This window comes from Zeus faber, assembly GCF_960531495.2.
Source record: "Zeus faber genome assembly, chromosome: 3".
NCBI classification, from domain to species: domain Eukaryota; kingdom Metazoa; phylum Chordata; class Actinopteri; order Zeiformes; family Zeidae; genus Zeus; species Zeus faber.
The window spans coordinates 3,893,229-3,920,022 of NC_137190.1; the positions used below are offsets into that span (position 1 = coordinate 3,893,229).

Consider the following 26,794-nt stretch of genomic DNA (forward strand, 5'->3'; position numbering starts at 1 on the left):
GAAAGTACAGGTCTTCATTAACAGCTGCCTACGGAAGATCCTCCACATTCGATGGCCAGACACCATCAGTGACACTGAACTCTGGGGAAGAACAAACCAGCTGCCCGCGGAAGAAGAAATTAAGAAGCGCCGATGGCGCTGGATAGGCCACACCCTGCGAAAGCCCACAAATTCCATCATAAGACAAGCCCTTAAATGGAACCCACAGGGAAAGCAGAAAAGGGGTCGCCCAAGAAACACCTGGCGCAGAGACCTGGAGGCAGACACCAAGACCATGAAGATGACCTGGACCCAACTGGAGAAGACAGCCCAAGATAGAGATGCCTGGAGATCGCTTGTTGACGGCCTATGCCCCAGAAGGGGTAGCAGGTAGCAGAGACACTAAACTAATACCAGTCTGGGAAGGGTTTGAAAAGGGAGCAGTGGTTCTGGCTCCTGGAGACAACTCTGCTGTCTTCAGTCTGAACATTATAATCATCCACTCTTCCCAGAGAACCAAATTAAAATGAACCAGTGCCTTCTGGTTCAAGTCCTCCCCAGGACTTCTCATTTCTTGCGTTTGTATTCCAGTCACGTGCTGCAACACCGAGCGTTGTATTTGGTCGTCGTGTGCAGGTTTGCTAAATAAACTGAACTCAAAGTCCAGGGTTTTTAAAGCAGAAAAAGGAAACACTCCCTTTATCTTCTGTGCACATATTGAAAAAGGGAGAGTTTGAAAGGCTCGTTTGGGTTTTATAATTCAGAGGAATATTTGCATAACATCATGTAATTAATTTTAAGAATCCAAATGATATTCATTATGGACGTTTCTGTGGTAAAAATATTAAATATTTTATGTTGTATATTATGTTTCCTTTACCAAGGCCAGATGAAAGCATTATCATGAAATGACGCATAGAGACACTTTTAGCTCCTTTTCTCAGGAACAGTCTCCCTCAATCTGTCAGATCAACCCAATCTGTTGATTGCTTTAACAGCTCCTGAAAACCCTTTTTTTTTTTTTTTTTTTTTAAGTTTCGCCTTTTTATTAAGCTTTATCTTTTTTTTTTTATTCGTCTTTTTTGTTAGTTTTTAACTTAGATTTCATTGTATTTGTTTGTCTCTGCATTTTATAAAATTGAACAGACTCCAATGAAGTGTTTAACACGTTTAACAACCTGCTTGTTTTAATTTACAGTCGCAGGAGGTGCATTGGAGGTGATGCCGTTATTTCTAGTGTTTGACAGTTTTTGGGCATTTCTCTTCACCGCAGGGGAGAAGGTCTACCTGTTGAATCTGATCGACTCCCCCGGTCACGTGGACTTCTCCTCTGAAGTGTCGACCGCCGTGCGACTCTGCGACGGAGCCGTCGTCATCGTGGATGTGGTGGAGGGGGTTTGTCCGCAGGTCAGGGGCTCTGACGTGGTCTTTAGAGAACGACTCCTTCTTTGATTTGAACGTGGTGTTTTGTAAGAACGGTTTTTCAACCCTCCCTCGTCCTTCCTGCTTCCTGTCTCCAGACCCAGGCGGTGCTGCGCCAGGCCTGGCTGGAGAACATCAGGCCCGTCCTGGTCATCAACAAGATGGACCGCCTCATTGTGGAGCTGAAGCTCAGTGCTCAGGAGGCTCACCTACACCTGCAGAAGATCCTGGAACAGGTGAAAAGACATTAAAACCAATATTTTCTGAGCGGTTTAAGACAATGTTTAACTCCCTCAACTTGGGCTGAGCAGTTTTACAGGAAAAAAAATAGAACTCCCAAGTTTTCTCCAATATTCAGATTATGGTTTGAATCGCATTTTATTTTGTTTGCATTTGATACAGATTACAGCATTTTTGATATAATACGGATAGATATAAAAAGAAAAATCTCAAGCAGCAGTGAAACTATATAAAGATAAGGTAAGATTTAAAGATTACACTTTGTTAATCCCCAGGGGGACATTCAGGAATGCATTGTACGGGAATCGACCCAGGCCTCCCGCACGACAATTGAACCACCAATGCAGATCATTTCTATGCATAAAAAAAATAGAACTGAAATAATATATCTCAAATAAATTTCAGCCTGAAAATGATGGCGTTTCAAATCACAATAATGATTTGAAATCAATTTCTCTCCACCAGATGGAAGAGAGGGGCGCAGGTTTTCATAGTTGTTGTTATAGTCGTAAGAGTAACACCATTCAGTTTTGTGTGTGGGGATATGATTTTGGAAATATTGTCAATGCATCGTATTCGCTGCTCTGAAAAAGGGAGTTCACTTTTACAGGTGAACGCAGTGACAGGAACGCTGTTCACGTCCAAAGTGCTGGAGGAGCGAGCAGAAAAGGAGGAGCGAGCAGAGAAGAAGAGGGAGAAGGAGGGCGAGGCCTCCGCAGCCACGGGGCCGGGGGGGGAGCAGGTCTACGACTGGAGCGCCGGTCTGGAGGACACGGACGACTCCCACCTCTACTTCTCCCCGGAGCAGGGCAACGTGGTGTTTGCCAGCGCCATCGACGGATGGGGCTTCAGGTAGCGCCCTCCTCACAGAGATGGAGAATACATTTAAATGGATACTGTATTTTGTAGGTAAATTATGTTTTTGATTACCTTACCCAGATTGAGACAAGAAGGTCAATACCAATTTCATCCCTGTTTCCAGAACCAAGGTAGTAATGGCCTGCATGCTAACTACGTTAGCGCAATGCATGGCTGCAGATGGGATCAGCTAGCGTATCTCCTGTGAAAATACGGAAACTTAAAAAACCTTAGGTGTTTTCAATGCCGCTACAAAATCAAAAATACAAAATCCCTCTTTGTAGTCTATAGCCAAGAACCAGAAATATAATATATTTCAAAATATATATTATACTGTTTCATCTATGTAGCTTTGCTTTTCGTTCTGTGTAATTTTCTTTTTTTGCTTCATTTTTACTCATTTACATCAAAATATGTCATGTTAAATTGCCTTATCAATATTTTGCTATCTAAAACCTTTGGAGTAAAGTCAGTTATTGTTATGATGCAGAATGTAAACATTAATATAAAGTATTTAGTAGTAATAGTGGTGGTAAATTACTTTTTTGTCATAATTTGTAGTATTTTTTTTTATTTTTTATTTTTTTATTTATTTTTTGCTGCTGTGACATCTGAATTGCCCACAGGGATCTTATCTTGATTCTAACCCAGCTTGCAGCTTTCTCATGGGCACTTTCACTCCAGGTGCTTCGCTAGTGTCCAGGAGGGAAAAAAAAAAAGAGGAGAAAGGTCTCTCCCAGGCTTCTCAATGGTCTTATTGAAAGGATAAGAGACAGTTCATTTGGGAGATGGATGGGAGTGGTCCAGTGTGGATAATGTTTTATTATCCCGGTACACCCCAGGGAGCCATCAGTACCTCAGAGCCTGAAGCGCCAGAGGGAGAGATGGAGCAGCTATTAGCAGCAAACCAGCTACTGTTGGAATGAACGATGGGATGTTGGTTGCCCAAAAAAAAAGAAAATACTAATAATATAAGTAGCTGGAAGCTGGTAGGTTTCAGTCATTAGTGAGACCTTCTGGTTCAGGCTCATTACCAAATCCACTCTGTGTCTGAAATAGCGTTCTACATGTTGGTACCATCACACAGTGTACTTTAGTATGAGAGTAAAAAAAATGGACGTACTACCTCGTCATGCCCTCACAAGGCATTATGGGATACCGTTGCCCGCGAAGAGTGTAGTGTCCAATATTTCACCAGCCTTAGTACATTATCCTGGTAATCCTGGTACTTTTTGCATACTTTTACTATAAACTAAAAAGTAAAACAATGTTGTTTATTATTTTGTGTCCTAAAACGGTATGCATTGTGTATGTATCTATGCATGTATGTATGTATGTATATATAGTATTTATTTTTAACTAGATGGTGCCGTACTACCACCAAATTTAATTTTCAATTTGCCACCCTGCAGCAGGTTTCATTATTTTTTTTGTCCACTAGATGGGAGTGTCACCTTGAATTTAATTGAACTATTTTGGCAGATTTGCAGTTTACAGATTTAAGGGGAGGGGGGGGGGATAATACCACAATCAGTTTGTTCTCAAATTTTGATAGTCCTGTCATTCCCAAGGAAAACCTTGTCTTTAAAATATTTATTCAAGGTGATGGTGATGATGATGTCTACATTCCAACACTGTAGTTAGATAGATAGATAGATTGCTGACGGATGGACGGTTGGACGGACAGATGGATAGATGGACAGACAGCTGGACAGATAGATAGATAGATAGATAGATAGATAGATTCATCCTTGGAGGGAAATTGCAGTGCCAGCAACAGCTTACATAAAAATATAAGTAATAATAGTAATAAAGCACACACACAAGATACACAACAGCAAAATTTGACCGAAAAAAATAACAGGAAAACAGTAAAAATGAATAAGAAAATAGAAGTGATATTTTCACACACACCAGGTGTTGGTCATTCCGATGTAATGGCAGAGGGTTAGGAAGTACACATCAGATCCTTGGTTCCTCGGGATCATTTCACACTAAAAATAAACAGAGTTCAATGGTATCTGGGGAACCGGAGGCTCCAAGCCACCGTCCAAAATTGAAGGCGGAGTCCCAGTAAACAGGACACTGTGGTCCGTGTCCTGTTTACTGGGACCCCGCCTTCAATTCGCTCAGTGTTTAAGCATTGTTTGTCTCAAAGCTGGTAATAGGTCCTGTTATAACAAATGTAAATGTGTGTGTGTGTGTGTGTGTGTGTGTGTGTGTGTGTGTGTGTGTGTGTGTGTGTGTGTGTGTGTGTGTGTGTGTGTGTGTGTGCGCACACGAGCCAGAATCCAGCAGTTCGCCCAGCTCTACAGCCAGCGGATGGGCATCAGGGCCGAGGTTCTGCTCAAGACCCTCTGGGGGGATTTCTACCTCAACGCCAAGGCCAAAAGGATCATGAAGGGGGCACAGGTAGCTTAGCGCCGTGCACCGCCACACACACACACGCACACATCAGGAAACATGCCGTCAGCCCCGCCCGCACGTGGTACTCATTAGTGAGGAGCAGTGGTCTGAGTGTGACATTGAGAAATATTCCACTAAACTGTTTTTAGACACATATGTTTTTTCCACCTCACACTGCGCTTATTTTGCACTTATATTATTTTCCATCTTTTACTGATATAGAAATTTGGGGGAATATCATATTATAATCTATATTATGGGTCAATATGATATGATTCAATTCTATTGTTTAAATTTCAGAGTCGACTACTGTCTTATATTTGTATAGTATTGATAGAGTATATTACAATATTGACCCTTTGTGAGTTGTACAACCCTTTTCTGCTTAAATGAAATACCGCAATTCATTACAAGTAAATTAAAATAAATATATTTTTTATTAGATGATATACTGAAAAATTGGTGACAATTGTCATTGTGTATAAGACTGTATAAGACTGTGAAGAAGAAGATATAGAATCGTATCGTGAGCCGTCTCATCAGTATTATGTCGAACCGATTTAGGAATGAGTCATGACTGTTTGTGTTGACACTGAATAGGATGGTGAGGTCCAGCCCAACAGCTGTGCTGAGGAGGGTGGCCACTCGGTTAAGTCCATCACAGCTTATTTCTATCATCACTCATCACATTCCCGTATCAAAGGGCTTCACAGTAGAGGTCTCCACAGGTCCAGAAAATTGGCTCTGAACCCGACTGGAACCAACCATTCAAAAAAAGATATAATACCCAGGCGGCTTTTTACCCAAGATATGAGTGAATCGACCCGATGCGTGTGGGGATAGAGATCTGGCTCCGAGCCGGTAGGGGTATTTTCTGAATTTGGACACAAAAAGTCAAACAGCTTTTAAGATTGTTTTTTCTAGCCTGATATGGAAAAGGCTCAGAATAATAGAAAGATGTAGACATGCAGCAAAAGGTGCGCTCCACCCCTTATAATGAGACACAGACCCGGGACCCGCGCAGATAGAATGCCACCCCACTCAAACCCGATGAGTCCGACTGAAACGAGGACCTGAACCTGCGCGGGTCCCGGGTTGGAGCCTCAGAATGGAGACCCCGAGGACCTCCACTTCACAAGCCCAGATTTCACATAGAAATCACAGCATCCCCTCATCTTAATCCTTACTCGAGCGCGGGAAAAAGCACTGGGGGCGGAGGGGCTGATGGTCGGGCTAGCCGCTAATAGAGGGAGCTGTTTCTGTGTAAGCGAAAAAGCATTTTGTGAAATCTCCATTTTTTTGGTAGAGGGCCTGAAGTTAACGGTTGCTCAGTCAGGTTTCCCCGCACAACCAGATTTGGGCCTTTGTGAACCATCTCAGTTGGCCTGGTCGCCCCGTTGTCAGCGACTTTTTATGACGTAAAAAGAAAAAGCCCAGTATACCTCAGGATGTTTAGAAAGTTCCACCAAGCTTGTTTTTCTGGTGCATTAATTTACCTTTCAAAAAGTAAAAAAACAAACAAACAAACAAAAAAAAAACCAAGTGAGAATATTGAAGTATAGATTATAATTATTCAGTCCACGATTCTGATTGGTCAATAGCAGCACTAGCTAGTGGTGCCATCTTGTGATGCTACATAGAAACTACAACGTAAGACGTGAGTGCTGACGTTGATTTTTTTAAATCCCAAAATGCCATTTGCATGCAGGCTGACGAGCAGACTCAGTTCACCATTCAGTGAAATTATCTGTTTTACCTTCATACCATAATGGGTTTGCGTTGGGCTTATTTTCTTCATGGAAGCTTTTAAACTAGACACGCTCCGTATTAAATCATTTTGAATCAGTATTCCGTCTTAATGTGTTAATTTATTCTGTAAGTAGCTGTGTCCATCCATGGAAGTAGCGCTTAGTGACCCAGAAACCTATCACGGGCCGACGGTGCGCCTCCATGCGGTCCTCAGATGGAGCCGAGTTGATGGAGGCTGTTCTCTCCGTCAGACAGAGGAGAGGTGATGGAGGCTGTTCTCTCCTTTAAACAGAGGAGAGGTGGTGGAGGCTGTTCTCTCCATCACACATAGGAGAGGTGATGGAGGCTGTTCTCTCCATCACACATAGGAGAGGTGATGGAGGCTGTTCTCTCCTTTTCACAGGCCTGACCTGCCTGGTTGCCACGGGAACGGGCGATGAAATGAACTGGTTGACCCCTAAACACTGGTGTGTGTGTGTGTGTGTGTGTGTGTGTGTGTGTGTGTGTGTGTGTGTGTGTGTGTGTGTGTGTGTGTGTGTGTGTGTGTGTGTGTGTGTGTGTGTGTGTGTGTGTGTGTGTGTGTGTGTGTGCACTTTTCAATACGTTGGATATGAGAGGTCTGAACTCTCCTTTTCTCTCCCTCCTGCTCTTTCTTTCTCTCTCCCCATCTCTCTTTATCACTCACTTTCTCCTCCTTGCTCACTCTGTCTCTCCCTCCCCCTCTGTCCACCCTCCCCCTTTCTCTCCCTCCCCCTTTCTCTCTTTCTTTCAAGGCCAAAGGGAAGAAGCCTCTGTTCGTTCAGCTCGTTCTTGACAACATCTGGACTTTATACGACGCCGTCATCACGCAAAGGTTTGTGACAGTGTCCCCCTCTCTCTCCCTCTCTCTCTCTCCCTCTCACTCTCTCTCTCTCCGCCTCTATCTCCCTCTCTCTCCCCCTCTCGCTCTCTCCCTCTCTCCCGCTCTCTCTCTCTCCCTCGCTCTCTCTCCCTCTCTCACTCCCTCTCACTCCCTCTCTCCCCCTGTCTCTTTCTCTCTCTCCCTCTCAGTCCCCCCTCTCTCTCTCCCTCTCTCTCTCTCCCCCTCTCTCCCACTCTCTCTCCCTCTCCCCCTCTCTCTCCCCCTCTCTCTCTCCCTCTCTCTCCCCCTCTCTCTCTCTCCCTCTCCCTCTCCCCCTCTCTCTCCCTCTCTCTCTCCCGCTCCCCCCCCCCTCTCTCTCTCCCTCTCTCCCCCGCTCTCTCTCCCTCTCTCTCCCTCTCTCTCTCATTCCTCTGGGCCGCTGAGCGCTGGGTGATAACAGCGCCGAACTTCACTCGCCGTGGACTCTCAGACGGTTCTGCTCTTGATGAAAGCGGCGTCTGAAACGCGACGTTTCACCCTGAGTTCAGCAGACATTCGGGTCCCCGGAGACGTCTCTGTGAATCCAACGTTTTGAAACTGACTGACAGTTGACGTCAAGTCAGATATTATTATTTTATCAATGAGAATCAACAGTAAATGTGCTGTCAGTGAAGCTGCCACCGTCTCCCGTCGTGTTTCCTGATCGAGGCCGTTCAAGTTCCTGTTTTTTTTAGCATTAAATTAAACTAAAAAGTTTGTTTTTTTTACAGCTTTTGTGTCTGGTGGAGTTAAAATAATCCACTTTAATTTTGTGTTTCTTCATTCACAAACCTCCACAGGGACAAGGAGAAGGTGGAGAAGATGGTGTCCTCGCTGGGGGTGAAGGTGACCTCCAGGGACTCCCATCACTCGGACCCCAAGGTGCTGCTGTCTGCCATCTGCAGCCAGTGGCTTCCTGTCTCCCAGGCCGTTCTCAGTATCCGCAAACCCTCCCTGAGATCCGGTAGGATTTGTTATCCGGACGGTAACAGGCAGTCCTACGGTACAGATGTTTTCACGCTAAATGACAGGAAGTAGGCGAGGAACCGTTTAGGGTTGGAAGCTTCTGAAACGGGAACCTTGGCACGTCCCTTCAACCACGTCAGCTTTCCAAGTTCCTCCGTGCGCTGGTTTCTGCAGCGCTGTTTGCAAATACATTTTCTGGTGGACTTTCCGGTTCCGGGTCGCCGTCTCAATCTCCTGCTCTGAAAAGATGCTTAATTAATTAATTTTTTTCATTAATTTCAATCATTGTGAATACTTAATTAATGCATCGCTGGTCCATCTACCGCTGTATTTCGGGTTCTGGCTTTCCATTTTCTGCTTAGGTCGCGTGGGGAAGTCAGTACTTACAGCCAGCGTTGACTGTTATATCCTCATTTTACTGGTATTTAAAATTGCGATTGGTGCGCTTTCAGGATTCTCATGTAGCTTGTGTTTGACCAATCAGGGTTGTTCAACGCTGCAAACTCTGCCCCGATGCTTCCTGTTCCCCCGGGTTTGGAACAAGCATTTGTGTTGACGGTTAATTTGCATTAACTCAACCTTCTATTTATTGTAACGATTGGCTCAAATAATTGTGACGGCTGATGTAGCCTCCTTGACCCTGGCCGCAGCCATGGTGTGCGAGAAGCTCCCCAGTCCGCTGGACATCACCTCAGAGCGGGTGGAGAAGCTCATGTGTGTCGGGGCTCGCCTGTTCGATTCCCTTCCAGAGGAAACGCAGCAGCTACGAAGCGGTACGTACTCGCACACACACGCACACACACACATGCACGCACGCACGCACGCACGCACACACACACACACACACACACACACACACACACACACAAGACCAGATGGACAGGATGGACACACATACACACAAACACTTCGGCCGATCAATACAGTACTTTATGTTATCTTAAAACAAGGAAATGGTAAAAGTTGAATTATATATTTGGCTATGAAATTTTATGTATATATATATATATATTTTTTTTTTTTTTAACTTTGTTTGCGTCATTTCCCCTCTGTCTTTCATCAAATTTCAGCTAATCCATCCACACTATGGTACCAGAACTCCCCTTTCACTGATGATACTCATTCTAAATCAGCTGTTTTGATCAGCCAATCGGATCTGTTCTTTTATGTCAACAGTACTGACTCAGACTCTGTATGCACTCATGAGAACATAATGATTGAAACATTCCATTTATTTTTCCATCAGACACATTGTTATCTCTGTCAGGGGCCCAAGATGAGAAAATGTAGTTTTCTGTAGCAAAGTGTTATTAGCAGTATATTGATTGCCTTGATATGTCGCTCAGTGTCAGTTAATATCATTGATCACATTCGGTGTGTCCCTGATCCAGACCCTCTCTGGTCGGGGATCTGCCAACTGGATCTCTCATTTGTCCAGTTGGAGACAGAGTCGCCCACATCCCCCTTGTCATGTTCAGTTAGCAAGGTATTTTTCCTCCTTTTGAACTTTTATATTTCCACCGTCCTTGTTATTGACCAAACCTGACGCGTGTCGCGGTCCAACTGGTCCGCCGGCCAGCGGGGCCGCTCAGCCGGGCAGCGAGGCCGCTCAGCCGGCCAGAAACAGCCTTGGCAGCCGCACCGCTGGGACCGGGAGCCAGAAAGGGAGACGGAGGGAAAATGATTAGAGGAGTTGGCAGGCAGCCCTGCAGCTCCGCATGACATCAGAGCTATACGGTGGAAAACGGCGGTGTGGATTCTCTGTCACACTCCGACTGCATGTCAGAGATGTGACGACAGGGATTCATATCTCATTAGCAACTCGTCAAGTGCGGAGGGATGGAAACACTTCCCAGCGGCTGGAGTCAAAAAGTTTGCGTCATCTATTTGGAATGAAAATAAAAATAACTGAGAAACTGATAAACTGTTCGCAGTCTGTCTTTAAGTGTGTCAGTCACCTCTTTATGGTAAAACAACTTGCGTCATTGCACGTTGTGTGATACTTCCAGAAAGGCACTTCATACAAAACATATCCAACCAAATAATACAAAGAAGTCCCTGATTTTAACCTAGTAGTGATCCGTCCAAATTCTTTTGGTTACCTGGAAAAGTGGGGACTATGCATGAAAGGGGGTTGTTAGTTTCAAGTTGTGAAACCAATTTTATTGTTAATAATCTCAAATTGAAACCGACAGTCTGCTCTTTAAACTGGAACGGGAATAATGTAAACATTGAGAGTACAGAGTCAAAACAACAGATAATGTGTCCAATGACTTATGGTCAGCAAAAAATGAAACTTTAAATTCCTTCAATTTGGCTTTTCTTTCTTAATGTGTTTTAAGCCTGTCGCACTGTGTGTGTGTGTGTGTGTGTGTGTGTGTGTGTGTGTGTGTGTGTGTGTGTGTGTGTGTGTGTGTGTGTGTGTGTGTGTGTGTGTGTGTGTGTGTGTGTGTGTGTGTGTGTGTGTGTGTGTGTGTGTGTGTGCGCGCGTGTGCCACAGCCTTCCTCCAGTGCTCCAGCCAGGCGGAGGCTCCGGTCATCGTTTTTGTGTCCAAGATGTTCGCTGTGGACTCCAAGTCGATGCCTCAGAACAAACAGAGGTGAGCAGCGCGCGCGCGTGTGCGTGTGTGTGTGTGTGTGCGCGCACTTTTCAATACGTGTGTTTACACGTGCAGCCACTAGGTGGTGCTACAGCCCTGTTACCGTCCCAGTGACCCCCGTGATCCTGGAGCTCTGTGCAGGAACTTGTCCTTTGTTCAGTGGGAGAGCGGAGCAGCTTTTGGGTGTGGATCTGGTGGAGCTTCCAGACACTCCAGGGCCTCCGTCTTTCCTCCACTGACAGCAGATTGCGACTCGAGAGCGAGAGACTTCAAGTCGCCTCAAACCTAATACCAGTCCATTACTTTTAAATGGATCATCTTAGATCATTCTGTTGAGGGCTGTGGTGCCTTGTATCTGATAGACAATTTGATTAATTTGTCTCCAGAGAAATTAAACAACTTCCTGAAAGAATACCTGGCTTCTTCATGCAAATATCGTCATTAAGTAAAGAACTGAGCAAATTCAAATCATCGTTAAGGAATAAAGTATATTAAGAAAACGTAACGATACATAATGGTAAGACGGTACTCATTTATCATTTATCTCATAGGACGGTTATCTAAACCAGTGGTTTCTCAACATGGGGTCCGGGGACCCCCCTAGGGGTCCTTCAAGAGTTTCCAGAGGTCTCCAGTTAATTGATTGCTAATTATTCTTCACTGTTATTTAATTTACTTTACAAACACGTTAGTACCGTTACATAATATGCAACAATGACTGTTTGGATCCTAGTTTCATTGTTATCTCCCTAATTACAGGAGAGACACTAAATCATATCTCACGATAAAATGATTCTCAGCTTGAATCCCAGGGATTCAATCCTAAATAGGGTCTGTGGGCTGATGAGGATCAAATTGAGACTCCTCGATATAAAAATGGCCGACCTCAAGCGAGTCTAAATATTGCGTTTCAAGAGGCTTTTTAAATCTAGTTCAAAGTGGGAGACAGCTGTTTTCTCTCTCTCTGTCTCTCTCACACACACACACACACACACACACACACACACACACACACACACACACACACACACTCAGGGCAGTCTCCCCCCACACACTTGATGAGTGATGGACCTTGCCTTCCTCCTTCCTTTTAGTAACCTGAATGCACTCCAAACATCGGACTCCTCTCTCCAGTATCTGGCCCATTAACTTACCCGCCTCCCCTCCTCCCTCCATCATCAATTCCTTTCTTCAAGCCCCTCCTGTGAATTAAGGGGAGGGTCAAGGCTGCCACGGGCTCAGAACAAGGTCGAGACGGATCACAAAAAGCCAAATCCTCACCCTTTAAAAGGACTGATGCAGTACAGTAGGAGCCTTGCAGCTTCTCACTGGAAGCAGATGTTTAGAGGAAACTGGGATTGATGGTGCGGAGCCATTAGGGCTCTCATTGTTGGTTTTGTGTGTGTGTGTGTGTGTGTGTGTGTGTGTGTGTGTGTGTGTGTGTGTGTGTGTGTGTGTGTGTGTGTGTGTGTGTGTGTGTGTGTGTGTGTGTGTGTGTGTGTGTGTTAATGGTCCAGAGTGCTCCTCGCCTCTCGCCATCCGTCATGGCGCGGCGCTGAGTGATCTGTGTCTCTAAATTACGCCGCGGCCATAAAGCCGGCTCCTTTTTACGTTGACGGCGCCCATTACAGTTCTCCTTTCAAAACTAATTGTCGAGATGTTATTAATGAGCTGCAGTGTGACTCCGTGTGCAAATTGCTTCATTAAGGCATCCGTTTTTCTGACACCACTCCTCCTTCCGTCTGCTGACGTGATGGATAGAGAGCGTTTTTGTGGTAATTGATTAAGGAAAATGTGTTGTGTTCGCCTTGAAAACACTTTGCAAAATCCTCGGTGTATTTCTTGTTTGTCAAATTTATGAAGTTTGTTTACTCCCAACACAGAACTGAGAACATCTGAACTTCTTCAAAACTTGTAAAGGGGGAAGAGCCAGAACGGCAAAACTACATATTCTGTAGTTATAACCATATGGCTGCCTGCATTCCCTCCCTGTACAGTATGTGTGCCTTTCTGTCTGTCTGTCTGCCTTTCTATCCATCTATCTATCTACCTTTCTGTCTGTCTGTCGGCGCTTCTGTGAGTCTTGTTCCCTGCCCCTCTCTCCCTCTCGGTTTCTGGCTCCTTGATCTCTGCTATATTTGAAGCCTCAGGCTTGCAGAGTAGAAAAGAGATCCTACTTTAGCCCCTTGGCTGGCATCTCTCTCTCTCTCTCTCTCTCTCTCTCTCTCTCTCTCTCTCTCTCTCTCTCTCTCTCTCTCTCTCTCTCTCTCCTGTCACAGCACTGGCTCCTAATTGTATGCTGTGCCATCACACTACCAGGGAATCCAAGCGGCAAGATGAGGAGGAGATGCAGACAGCCTGTCAGAGGCGGGGGGGGTTATATTGAGAGAGAGAGAGAGAGAGAGAGAGGGAGAGAGGGAGGGAGGGAGGGAGGAAGGAAGGGAGGGAGGGAGGGTGAGAGGGGGAGGGAGATCAGTGCCCCAACACTAAACCAGGGCGAAGACCTTGTCCAAAATCCTGCTTAATGAGCCTGCCAGAACTTCCATCGCTGGTGCTTGCATACTGCTTTTGACATACACGATCGACTCACACACAATAATTACTATTGCCTTCTTGACCAATGATGCCACGTGCATTTTGCGCTGACCATCGATAGTCAGAATTCATCGCAGGTTTTGGTTCTCAGACCGGCTGGCGAGGCAAGGAGAACCTGCTGTCCAAGCCTTGATTAAAGCAGCGACGTAGATTTCTGGTGCTCTCCACCCAGGGAACATGGCTCCTACAGAGAGTGAGTGTGTGTGTGTGTGTGTGTGTGTGTGTCTTCGTTCCTTTCCACTACCTGACCTACATTCCCAAGGAGGAACCCTGCTCTTGTTGCATGTAGAAAAAAAAGGAACGGTGCAGCTTAAGCTCTGCTAAACCTGACCCAGATCTCAGGCCTGAGTCGGCTTCACAAGCCAGGCAGTGGAGAATCACGTCGGCATGAGAAGCCGGAGATGTTCCCTGGCTTCTCTCTGGCAAGAGAGGGGGAGCGGGTGATTTGATCATTTTATGTATATTTATATTAAAAGTAAATAGTACTTTAACAGTATTATCCATGTCTATGCTGATGACACCATCTTATATGCCATCGAGACCAAATCAGGGCTCTCCATAGGCTGTATTTGATGGCCTCCAGACGTCTCTAATTATTCTTAAACTCCATATAATAATACTTAAAAGTTTGGCCCTGTACTTCAAACTAGCAAACTGTTCTTCAAGCTTATGTTTGAAAAATCTGAATCATACAGGAATAAAGGATTTTTTTCCTACCACGTAGGAACCAATTTAAAAAAAAAATGGTTAAACGGCTGAACCTGCGTGTGGAGATTCCGTTAAGGCTGATGCTGCCGCTGCCAGGCTGAGGCCACCAGATGCATGGTGCTGTCGTGCTGTTCAGCTCTCAGGGACGACCACCACACTCACCACTCTTGAGTCGTATGAAAAGGTTGGAACGTCACCTTTAGTATCCAGAAGGAATGTGCCTGTCTCTATTCATATGCAAGGCCTTGCTTTCAAAATGACCTTGACGTCTAACATATTTAACAGAGTTCAAAGCATAATACCTCACATTTTACCTTTTACCTCACTAGCTGTAATGCCTAAAAGTGATAATAATTTGGAATAAAAGGCATTTATTATGCAATCTTTAAGATCGGTTCGTTAAAACCGCCATAAAAGGCAAGTTGGCTGATTTGGTGGTGATTTGGCTGGTGGTTGGTTGCCATTATGGAAACCAAAACTGACATTAGGGATTTTTTTTTTTTCCATTAGGGCAACCAACTTTCTCTAATGATGTATTTTCGTTTTTTGGTAATTGCACCATCAACGATTTAAGCCTAACCAACAGAGGTTAGTGCAGTGAGGATGGAATGTCCCTTGATACTTAAATTTGAGGGCTGGATGCCGAATAAGTTACTTTTCCAACTCGTACATTTTTAAATTGAGGACCCTCAATTTGACACACATTGGGTCACAGACCCCATTTGATCAGATTTAGTCTCTTTAGTGTCTAAACTGTAGTCAGGGAAATAACAGTAACGCCAGACAAGGTATCGTAAATAAGAGAATGGTGAAGTTGAACTATTAATCATGTTGCTGGGGACCCCCTGGAACATCTTGAAGGATCCCAGATCCCACGTTGAGAACCACTGTACAAGAGTATTTATACTTTACTTTAACATTGAACATGAGTACTCCCATTGCTCTTTGCAACATCTGAGGTGAATGAGCTGATTCTGTGAATGTGCAGCGTGTTGAGCTTGGAAGGCGTCTCGGTCTGTTCCTACTTTCCAGCTCTTCCACTCACTACAGTGTCCTCAGCTGCACTCCTACACACAAACACCCTGAGGATCGTCGGCCCGGAGCTGAGCTAGCATCTGACTGTGCTTTCATTTCCTTCCTTCTACCTCCAGTACCAACCTAACAGTATCACATTACCGTGTGTGCGTGTGTGTGTGTGTGTGTGTGTGTGTGTGTGTGTGTGTGTGTGTGTGTGTGTGTGTGTGTGTGTGTGTGTGTGTGTGTGTGTGTGTGTGTGTGTGTGTGTGTGTGTGTGTGTGTGTGTGTGAGAGCAGGTTCTCCGCTGTCGCACGCACTCAACACATTCCTCCGCAGAGTTCTCTCTGATGAGGTGCTGTTGTCATGGAAGCCATCATCAATTTGGCTCCCAACAGCAGAGTGTTGGGAGCCAACACACACCTTGTGTCTGTGTGTGTGTGTGTGTGTGTGTTTATACACATACACACACACATGGATACACAATATATATATATATATATATATACACACACACACACACACACACACACACTTGCTTGTATGTGCACAGTGTTAAAACATCTTGGCTGGTGATGTCATCAGTTTGGGCTAATGGCTCGGGGTGTAAAAATGGCCGACAGAAGGGTTTCTAACTTGAAGCTGCCTAGTGTAGTACACACACACACACACACGCACTGCCCTTCATCACCAGGTAGTATAATAATAATAACAATAATAGTCATCATAATAATAATTATTATTAATAATAATAATAATAATAATAATAATAATAATAATAATATTATAATTTATAATAATATTTTAGTCATCGGAATACATTTTATTTGAATAGCACTTTTCCGAATGCTCAAAGACACTTTTCATTAAAATCACATGAAATAAAACAATCCATAAAAAAGTTTAAAACATAATCAGAGAGTTTCATACATTAATATACGATATAAGGGTTTGGGTAAAGTGAATAACAAAGCGTCTCAGATGTATAAGTTGTGTTGTACAAGGCAGATGTTCGTGAAGTAAGCCTCACATTTCCATTATGGAGACGGTGTTTCTGCTTCTAGCTGCTGATCGGCCTGGCCCAGAATGTAAGAAAAGATAGAGGAACTAATAGTGACAGTTTTAGAATCTCCAGCTCATATGGAAAGTACTGGTGTCTGCTGTGAAAATCCTCTCGCAGGCGAAAGAGCAATGAAGTGTGCTGCGCTTTAGACAGCTTTAGTATCAATCGACCGTTTCATTTTCCATCACACACACACACACACACACACACACACACACACACACACACACACACACACACACACACACACACACCTCTTTTCATCTCCAATTCCCATAGTTTTTAAAAGATCTGCTTGCGGTTCTCAGCGTCCTGCTCTCATCTTTGAAAGCCATTACCTCATTCACCGCAAAGGAGTGACGCCAGAAACAGATTTCACGACTGTCCCATTTTCACCAATATGCGACTGTTTTGACCTCACGAGATTAAAAAAAAAAACACAAAAAACTCAACCATCCAAAATGTGGAGCTATGTGTGGCCTGCAGCAGCAGGAGCTCAGGTGGCAAAGGTTGGAGGGGCACGACTACTCTTGTCTTTTCTTTGTCTTGGGGACACAGAATGTACAAGATGGCTCCAGACCAGGTTCACACATTACACTATTCCACACTCGCACTGTCTTTTCACGCGACATTGCCAGAAGTAAACAAAGATGGAGCTTTAGAGTGAACAGCAGCTTGAAGTTGTAGTTGCACGTGCTCTCCATTGTGCCGACAAAAGAGAAAAGATGGCAAAAGGCAGAATTTAGGGGGGAGATGGAGAGAAAGAGATGGAGGTCACTCATAAAGTTCTAAATAATATACACTACATAACATTCCATTCTTTGAATAGACATGACATGCGTTCCATATACAGTTGTTGCTGCTCCTCCCCTGGTTTCCTCCCACGCTCTCATTTGATAATCCCAGAGCTTGTGGGGGATATCTCAAACTGCATCATCTTGTGCTTGTAAATACATGTTTATAAAATATCGACACGTCTGGGACAGCTCAAAAACTCTCTCCTCACCTTGTGTCGCCGGCCTGCTGACCTTGTTTCCTACATAACGTCTGTTCCTGCTCTCCGTGAAGCCGGTCTGTGCTCCGCTTCACGCTCGTGCCGTAGAATAAGGTGGAGCGTGCACGTGCTCCCACCGCTCGTCAGGCTTTCGTCACGTTGAGGTCCAGTCTTCGTCTTTTTCTTGTTGCACTTCCTGAATTCAGCACATTGTTTGCTTTGTTTGCCTTTATCTCATCCCTGCTAACCGGAGGCAGTCGGCGGGGCTGCTGCTGTTGTCAGGGCGAAATTATGGGCTGTTTTTTAAGTGTTTTTTTGTCGTGGTGGAGTTGAACTCTGCGTTGGATGCCGTCAATCTGGGCTTTTGTGACCAGCTGTGTTGCTATAGTCACTGAGGTTTCTTTGAGGAGCGAACATGCACGCCCACGCACGCACGCACGCACGCACGCACGCATGCATGCACGCACACACACATACACACACACACACACACACACTCACTAACAGACAGGGCACGCACCCAAAGTAATTTCGGGGTAATTGCTTTCTGTTTTTCCAACGTGCCCGAGCGGTGCGTAGCTGGGGAGTAATCGTCCAAAGTAACCCTCAGTGCCTGTGAAAGCACTCAGGTTTTTTAACTCTGTGTTTCAGGAATGGCCCTTGTTGTTGAGGGCTCAACCACATGACCATCAGGTGTTGACAGAACAGGCAGTTTGCTCAATGGACCCACAGAGCTCACACCGTCTCATTTAACACCAAACTGCTCTTAATGATGCTGTATGAAATAGCAATTCAGCCATATATATATATACGTATACAAATTCTGATATAATTTTAACACTTAAAAGTTTATTTCAACCCAGGCCTTAAAATGTTGGTTCCTATCATTTAAACATTCAGGGCACAACCTTTACAATTATTGAGGAACTTACCACTTACACTTTGCACTGTGCTTACAGTCCAATGCAGTCCAAATTATTAACACATTGAAATGTCTTAAGAATACAATGTGTCTTCTTTCAAGTTGGTTTTCAGCTTGAACCTGTGGTGGATTTAGGATTTAACAGTAATGTAAATAACTGTTTCAGAAAACATGAAGGAAAAAGTGTAAACGCTAAGTGTGTGCGTGTGTGTGTGTGTGTGTGTGTGTGCGTGTGTGTGTGTGTGTGTGTGTGTGTGTGTGTGTGTGTGTGTGCGTGTGTGCGTGTGTGTGTGTGTGCGTGTGTGCGTGTGTGCGTGTGTGCGTGTGTGCGTGTGTGCGTGCGTGCGTGCGTGCGTGCGTGCGTGCGTGCGTGCGTGCGTGCGTGCGTGCGTGCGCGCGCGAGCGCACACTTCACCCCAGGCCGTTGACCCAGGAGGAGATCGCCCAGCGCAGGGAGCTGGCGAGGCAGCGACACGCTGACAGGATGGCGGCCAATCGGCAGGCAGAGAGTCAGGACGCTGGCAGTCAGTCAGGAAGCAGCACACAGTCAGCCCTGCCCACTGGAGACAAAACCACAGGCAAGAATTCATCCGTTCATTCATTCATTCATTCATTTTTAATTTTATTTCTCCTCTTTATTTTTGTATCCAACCATACAAAATGTACAGGTGTTGTCTTCAAAATCTCTTATCTCACTGTTATCGTACTACAAACCGTGTTTGTATCGGTACTCGGCACTGGCAAATATTCAAAAGTTAGTAGTCAGTACTTGTACTCGGCCTGAGAAAAAGTATTCATGCTTCCTTAGATATATGAAGCTCTCTCACTATGTTTTTAAGTTCCATTTGAGTTTAATGTGTCTTTGCGCATTGGGACACATGCTATAGAAATATGATTATTTGTAGTTATTATTGTTATAGAACATTTGAGCGCTGACTGTCCGTCTGTCTGTGCAGACTCAGAGTGTGTCACCGGCCAAATGGACGGTCTGACGGTGAGAGAGCCGAAGTCCGAGGATGAAAGCAAGGAGGAGTTTGTGGCCTTTGCCAGGGTTTACAGCGGGGAGCTGAGGAGGGGCCAGAAGGTGTTTGTCCTTGGGCCGAAGTACGACCCCGCCCAGGCCCTATGCATGGTACGCACACACACACACACACACACACACACACACACACACACACATTGCGATAAATCACGTGAACCACACCAGAACGTTCAGTCTCTAAGAGGTAGAAGCAGTGTTTTCTCTCACCAAGGATGACCGGATGAATGGATAAACATGTGAAAAGCATGAAAAACAAAAAAGACTCACTCGACAAACTCGCTAAAGTCACTGTTACATTCACTTTTACCTTCAGAGCATTTATCAGAGCAACAAGATTCAAGAGGTTATTTGTCACATACATATACATACGGTCATACATATATGCAGTGAAATCTCATGACGCACAATAAGCTCTAAAAATACTAAAATGTGCGTAATCAAGATATAACTTCTGGTGTTGCACAAGGCAGCTGAATTGGCTCCCTGCTTTTTTTACTTGATTATTCGCTTCCATTCTGTAATATCATTAAAACTCTTAAAATTCTTTATTTCAATTTATTTTTATTGTATTTTATTCTATATATTTTTATCTTATTCTATAAGTATTCCACTTACTGTATTACGTTTTAGGAGTCAGTTAGTCGGTCTATTAGATAGGAATTTTCTACTTTTTATTTTATTTTATTTTTTATTTTTTCCTAGGACATATTGTGTGCTATCACCGGGTGCGTTGCATTACATTTCACTGCATATATGTATGGAAGTATGTATATGTATGTGACAAATAAAAATCTTGAATCTTGAATCTTGAATCTTGAATTCAATGTAGATAAGACAGAAATCTATTTGGATTCTCAATGTTTTACCGTAGAATATTTTTCAGACTTAGTGGTAGACGCCGAAAAAGCCTTAAGACAAGTCACGCCGGATCGCAGATTGGCGCGGTTGGCTTCGGCCCTGGTGCTGCACTTTTTCTTCCTTGGCTTTGAGAAAATTTTCACCATGGCATCAGGATATGGAAATTGTAACCCACCGCGGATTTTAGGTAAATTTGGTACCTTTTGACTTCGCAGCTTCAAAACAAGGTGTCACTTGTGCGAATCAAGCAAATATTTTTAAAGCTATGACTTGTTAATGACGAGGGTGCGGCAAACTGTGTTTCTGAAATAATCACCCACAAAGTTTCCCCAACACTTGTACCGATTCAGCCAGCTCCCCAGAATGCAAAAGGCTTGGAGGACCAACAAAGCCACATGGCCACTTGACACCCTGCTGAATGGGGCAATTTCTATTGAGCAACGTCATCGACGCACATCTTTGTTTTTTAAAAAAGCTTTTATTTGACAGTAAGAATATACATGTTTTTTAAAAGTGAAATTATTTAGGAGTTTAAAAGTGCAGACAACACAACAAAATGTTCAGTCTTTCAATAATATTAGTCTCTGTATATCTACATCGGTGTGTCGTTTAGTATATAAATGTGCGTCTGCCAAATAGCCAAAATCGCCTAGGAATGTTAATAGTTGACCAACCCATATTTAATTTCTGCTGTAGCCTTTTGTCAACCCCTTTCATGCAATTCTCTCCACGATGAATAGCCAAAGTTGACATCACTTCTTTTGACCATGTACCAACCTGTTGAGGGAAGTCAAAACTGTAATGCATCTTGATGTGGTTCCTTGCAAGTTGAACACAACCACCCAAATAGAGGTTGAGGTGCTTACAGGTGTTCTTTTCCCCATGTAATCTAACAGGAATATTTAACCCAATGGTTTAACATTTATAAACTATTTATAAGTCAAGCTCGGTTTTGAAAACATGTTGAGAGATTAAAAAAAAAAAAAAACACAAAGAACACAAATCTGGAAAAATCAAATTTTCCTTCTAGGAAGGTTTTTTCAACCCATTTGGCTGCTCCTGGCAATTTTAGAAATTCGTGACAATGCGGGTTTCGCTGCAGTGAGTCACATTTTTGCCACAGGAGGCCCATTAATTGAAATCTTCGTGCAGGCCCCCAAATGCTCTCCTTGCTGCCTGTTCCTAGGGTCTAGCGAAAGTGAAGATTTGTCTTTTATTTAGTAAATTCTTAAATTTAAGGATAGGTTGCTATCAAAAGCAATCATGAGTTGTGTGAGTTGTAGCCCGGTACCTTTTTCATGGTGGAGAAATCACGTCCACAGTTTACACTGCCCACAGGAACGGTGAATGCAGTATTTTAAGGTGCAGTGTGTGGAATTTAGTGGCATCTAGTGGTGAGGTTGCAGATTGCAACCAACTTAATACCCCTCCCCATGGCGGTGCAAAATGTCAGCCTCCGTGGACGACACGGTGGAAGATACTCACGAAGGTCCCTCTCTGGAGCCAGCTTTTGGTTTTTCCTTTCTGGGCTGCTGTAGAAGAAATATGGCGGTGCAACATGGCAGCCTTCGTGAAGCGTACCGGCTCCCTATGTAGATAAAAACGGCTCATTCACTCAACTTGTTCATGCTCAACACAATGATTCTTATTTTCATTCAAGACATACTTATGAAGATTATATTCCATTCTGCCAAGTCCGTTCTGTAAATAATACACACTGCACCTTTAAAGTGACTGATTAGGGATACCTCATTACCGTCATCACCGCAAATAAAAAGAAATATGTCAAAGAAACAAATCCTGAAATCAATAAACAAGGCAATAAATATATAAATAAATGAGTCTATGGGATCTTGAATCACTTTCATTGCACCGCAGGTTATCGAGACCCTCTGAATCTTACGTGAAGTAGCCCTTTTCAACATGCAAAGTGAGAAAGCGAAACTCCTGCAGCACACACCGGGGGCGGAGCTGCAGGTGCAGTGTCACCGCCACGCACGCTCGCTCCCTCTCCCATTTGGAAAACAGTACAGTTAGTATTTTATTTTATTTTGAAAATTTTGAATAGGCTATTTTGGAAAACAGTTAAGGTTTTAGTACCTTTTGAATAGGCAATTACAAAAAAAAGACATTTTCGATTTTACTGTTGACACTGTTTACTTGTTTAGTCGGCACATTTTAACATCCCTGGTTGTAACATCCCTGATTCTGTTTTCACAGAATATTTCTAACTAAAATGTCACCACTCAATTTGTCACCAGTATCTTGCTTTAACACACGTCAGTCCACTGCCCTTCTCAAACTCCCCTGAAACCAACCCAAAACCATATTACCTATTAATGTTTTTTTAAGAATGCTGCTTAAGCACTACAAACACTATTTTCCGCTTTATTTCCAATTCTCTCTTGTGAGGCAATTAACGGGAATGAGCCACGACCAATTTGTTGTGAAAAGCTTTTTTTCCCTGACATTTATAGAGAAATATTAATGCATCTTTTTATAATTTCAGTCTACTGATGTAGGTTTTAATGCTGCTTGTTTAGTGCCATGATAAACAGTCTGATTATCTTCTGTTCCACGGCTTATTACCTCCAAATACGCAGTTTGTTCTGTTATTTCTAAGATCTGACGCGATGCGGTTAAATGTGATTTGCTCATCATCGAGCTCAGCTCGCCATCTCAGCCTTTGAGTCTCCCTCCTCCTTCCGTTCAAATACAGACACCAGGTAACAGAACATAAAGTTGTGAACCTTAAAGTACTGTACCGCTGTCATCTAGACTTGTGGAGTTTTGAGCTCTTTAATGGACTGTAGATCTCATTCTACCTTCTGTGAAGAGCCTTCACTGCCACTCTGGTTGAAAAGCTATTGAAAAAGACTCTTTGGGTCTTTGGGAACTCTTAATAAAATTCACCATTGTAGAAAATCATGATGACATAGTCTGAAATTGCTAAACGACTCAACTCCAAGCCATTAAGTTTGTGCATTGAAGTGAAATCTCCAGTAATGAGGTTACCATACAATAATACTCAGGATGTGAATTTAAATCCCTTGTGCTGATAATTAGGGGAAGCCCAGTCCAGCCAAACAGATTCATACGGCCGTCTCCAACTGGCTGAGTGCCAGCCGGACCATTTCACCGAGGTTATGAAGTTGGCTTTACAGCGGAATGCTCCGTTACTTTTTCTATGAATCACTGTCTTGTGTCTCATAATGCTGTTCTTTTTACTTATTACACACCATCATTCTTAATTCATTTCACTTTATTGACATGATGTTTTGATCGAAGGACAATGAATTTTGTAAAGAAGTTGCTTTAAAATTTAGTCAACACTAAGTGAGAACACAAAATAACATGAATAGTTTGGAATAAAAGTTGGGATACATAAGATGCTTAACATTTACTCTTCGATGGTTTGTATGGACTGTGATGTTGAATAGCTGTCTCTCGTTGTCTCCATCAATTCCTTTCAGTTCAATGAAGCTGTACTGTATCTGTGTTACACTTATAGAGTAAGAAAGTTATACAGTAAAAGTTGTAATACACAGTACAATGATGACATAAATAGTTAATCACAACATAAAGCTTGGTCAATAAAAGTTGTCTAGAGTTCTATATAATGAAAAAAAATATATGAATGAATGAAACTATTTGAAATATCTATCTCCCGCTCTCTCTCTCTCGCTCTCTCTCTCGCTCTCTCTCTCTCTCTCTCTCTCTCTCTCTCTACACCCCTCTCCTTCCTTCTTCCTCTCCTTTTCCTCACTCCTTCCCACTCCCTCTCCTCCTCCTCCTCTCTCCTTCCCTCTCCCTCTCCTCTTCCTCTCTCCCCTTCCTCTCTCCTTCCCTCTCCGCTTCCTCCCTCCTCTTCCTCTCTCCTCCCTCTCTCCAGCTCCCAGAGGGCTGCAGTGTTAATGACTCTCTTCCCAGAGTTCCTCACCTCTCCGTCTGCTCAGCAGAGAACCTGTACCTGCTGATGGGGCGAGAGCTGGAGGACCTGGACCGGGTCCCAGCAGGGAACATTCTGGGTGAGTCCCACCAGCAAGACCAGTACAACCAGTACCACCAGGCCCCGCGGCTCTGCAAAAGTAGTCGTTCTTTGAAATGTAGTTAAAAAAAAAAAAGAAAACAAAAGTCGTACTCCAAATATCAACCTGAATACTATTTTAGATAAAAGTAGTTAATCCGAGTATACAACTGAGTACTACATTAAGTTATACTCATCTTGCCAATAGTTATTTCAAAAGGCTACTAATAAAACAAAATTAAGTATGTTTAATTTAGTACACATAATTAGTTGGTACCCACCTGTTCAAACGTGTTGGCCATTGCTGAACACCAAATCGATCGATGTGTTTTGCAGATGGATAAAGACTGAAACCGTTAGTGTGGCTTCACTGGAAAAGGTGGTTGAGTTAATCATCAATATGTTTCCTGGAGTACATTAACTAAGAAAATAGTGCGGGAAAAGGGAAATTTAAGATTACTAATGATGTCCAATCTAGAATCAGCTGTAATGATTCAAATGCTGCTGCTACTGCCACCTGCATGGGGTTTTACTGCTCAACTGACTCTGCTTTCAGACTTGTTGATCTGGACCTTCCACCGCAATCCCACATAATGGGAGGCAGGGGCTCAGGAGGAAGAGCGCGTCATCTGCTTATCGGAGGATTGCTGGTTCAATCCCCAGCACATACTGGTAGCATGTTGGCACCCTGGTATAGCTGCCTCCACTATCTGTGTGTGAATGGGTGAATGTGGACTGGACTAGAAAAGTCAGTGTATTAAATGCTGCTCGTTTACCATTTACAGAGAAGGCTTTGCGCCCTTATTCCCTCTGCAAAAATCAATAGCTTGATAAAACTGGAGAAAGCCGGACATCCGTCCCTCCCCCTGTTCCTCTTAGGCCTTGATCACAGCAATATTTTTGATATTTGTTGTATTTTTAACAGTATTTTTTATCAGCGCAATGAGTAAATTCACTTCTTGTGGCAAAGTAAAACCACAGCCAAGTTCTCACGTAGGGTTCAGTCTTAAACCATGATGGAGTGACGCAATGACTCTTCTTCTCTTGTCGCTCTCTCTCTCTGTCTCTCTCTCTCTCAAGCACAGATCTGTGTGATCTGGTCTTTGGAGCTGCTCTCAGTGGTCCCAGTAGACAGACCAGTATGTTCCATGTAATGTAATGGCAGCGTTTCTTCCTCTTTTTCTCTCTTTTGCTTTTTCAAGTCCAACTAATCAAACAGACTTGCACGCCCACCTCTGGTTTCAGATAGTCTCTCTGTCTCTTTAATGACTAATTCCTCCCGCTCTCGTCCAACTGAGGGTTGAAATGCTGGTCGCTCTGAGCGGGTACTCGCTCTAAAACCACGGGGAGCGTTTTCCACCCCGTGCACGTCAGCAGAGCAAAGGGCCGATGTGTAGCCTGTGTAGCCTGTGTAGCCATCGTGCCTTTAGCCTTTTTTTGCAGTTGTGCATGCAGGGCAGCGTCCTTACAACCTGGGGGCTGTAGACCTCCACCCAAGCTGGTCGGTGGGCTTCGGAGAGTGGGTCAAGGGGAGAGTCTGCATTCTGTAATTAGCTTCTTTGGATTCTGCTTTGAAGACATGATGACTCAGCTGAATGTGGAACAAAGGCTCGGTGCTGTGGGAGGTGTGGAAACGACTGCCACCCCACGCAGACTCACACACTCCGTCCTTCCATCCCTCCTCGTTTCCTCTCCCGACCATGTGTGAGCCATCAGCCCCGTCCTGTTAGCTCGCTGTGGACACGCAAGAGGCTGCCAGAGCGTAAACTTGGCCCTGATTACACCCCCATTACTATCTGATGGCTGGAGCCGAGTAATCGGAGAGCGGAGTGGCTATGTGCTCTGAACGTGCACGCTCGCACATGTGGCTCTGCGTTTGATGTGGCGTGCATCATCTCGCTGCCCGCCACATGACGGTGCACCGCTCGCACCGCATGACAAAGCGTTAAGCTTGCGCTGGTGCTCTGAGGGAATGCATGCATGCCCATCTGCATGTGGCGAGATCGTGTGGAAGTAAATGACGGCTGTTTTGAATTGAAGGCAGAGCAGGAACGTACAGTGTGCATACACACACAATATAGTACACATTCCAGTGGTGTGAGAAGTTATTGATACCCGGTAGGAAATTCAGGAAGTAAAAGTACGAACATCCAGACAAAAAATAACTCTAGTAAAACTGAAATTACGATTTAAGGTATTAAAAGTTATACTTATAAAATCCAGTGCCCTGATATAACAGTATTTATACTGTTCATACAGAGTTTATAATACTTTGTAACATACTACTGTACCTGATTTCTGCAGATAATGCTCCGGCAGATCCTGATTATAACTTACAATTGTGTAGATGGTGTCAGTGATTTATAAGGACATGACGATGATAAATAATCCTTGACCAGTCCAGCCCCTGATTTTAATGTGTATAAATACATTTTTTTTTAAACTAAAGTAACTAGACTGTGGTCGTGTCA

At 44.0% G+C, this 26,794-nt stretch overlaps 1 protein-coding gene across 1 annotated transcript in view; it reads left to right on the forward strand.

The window, feature by feature from the left end:
* efl1 (elongation factor like GTPase 1) overlaps nt 1–26,794 on the forward strand; it is a 94,089-nt gene that overhangs the window by 8,134 nt on the left and 59,161 nt on the right. The window contains exons 5-15 of the mRNA XM_079997111.1: nt 1,253–1,386; nt 1,500–1,637; nt 2,252–2,493; nt 4,788–4,911; nt 7,428–7,507; nt 8,335–8,471; nt 9,151–9,273; nt 11,001–11,100; nt 18,817–18,974; nt 19,353–19,528; nt 24,189–24,324. Coding sequence (XP_079853237.1) covers nt 1,253–1,386; nt 1,500–1,637; nt 2,252–2,493; nt 4,788–4,911; nt 7,428–7,507; nt 8,335–8,471; nt 9,151–9,273; nt 11,001–11,100; nt 18,817–18,974; nt 19,353–19,528; nt 24,189–24,324 — 1,548 coding nt within the window. The remainder of the gene's footprint in view (nt 1–1,252; nt 1,387–1,499; nt 1,638–2,251; nt 2,494–4,787; nt 4,912–7,427; nt 7,508–8,334; nt 8,472–9,150; nt 9,274–11,000; nt 11,101–18,816; nt 18,975–19,352; nt 19,529–24,188; nt 24,325–26,794) is intronic.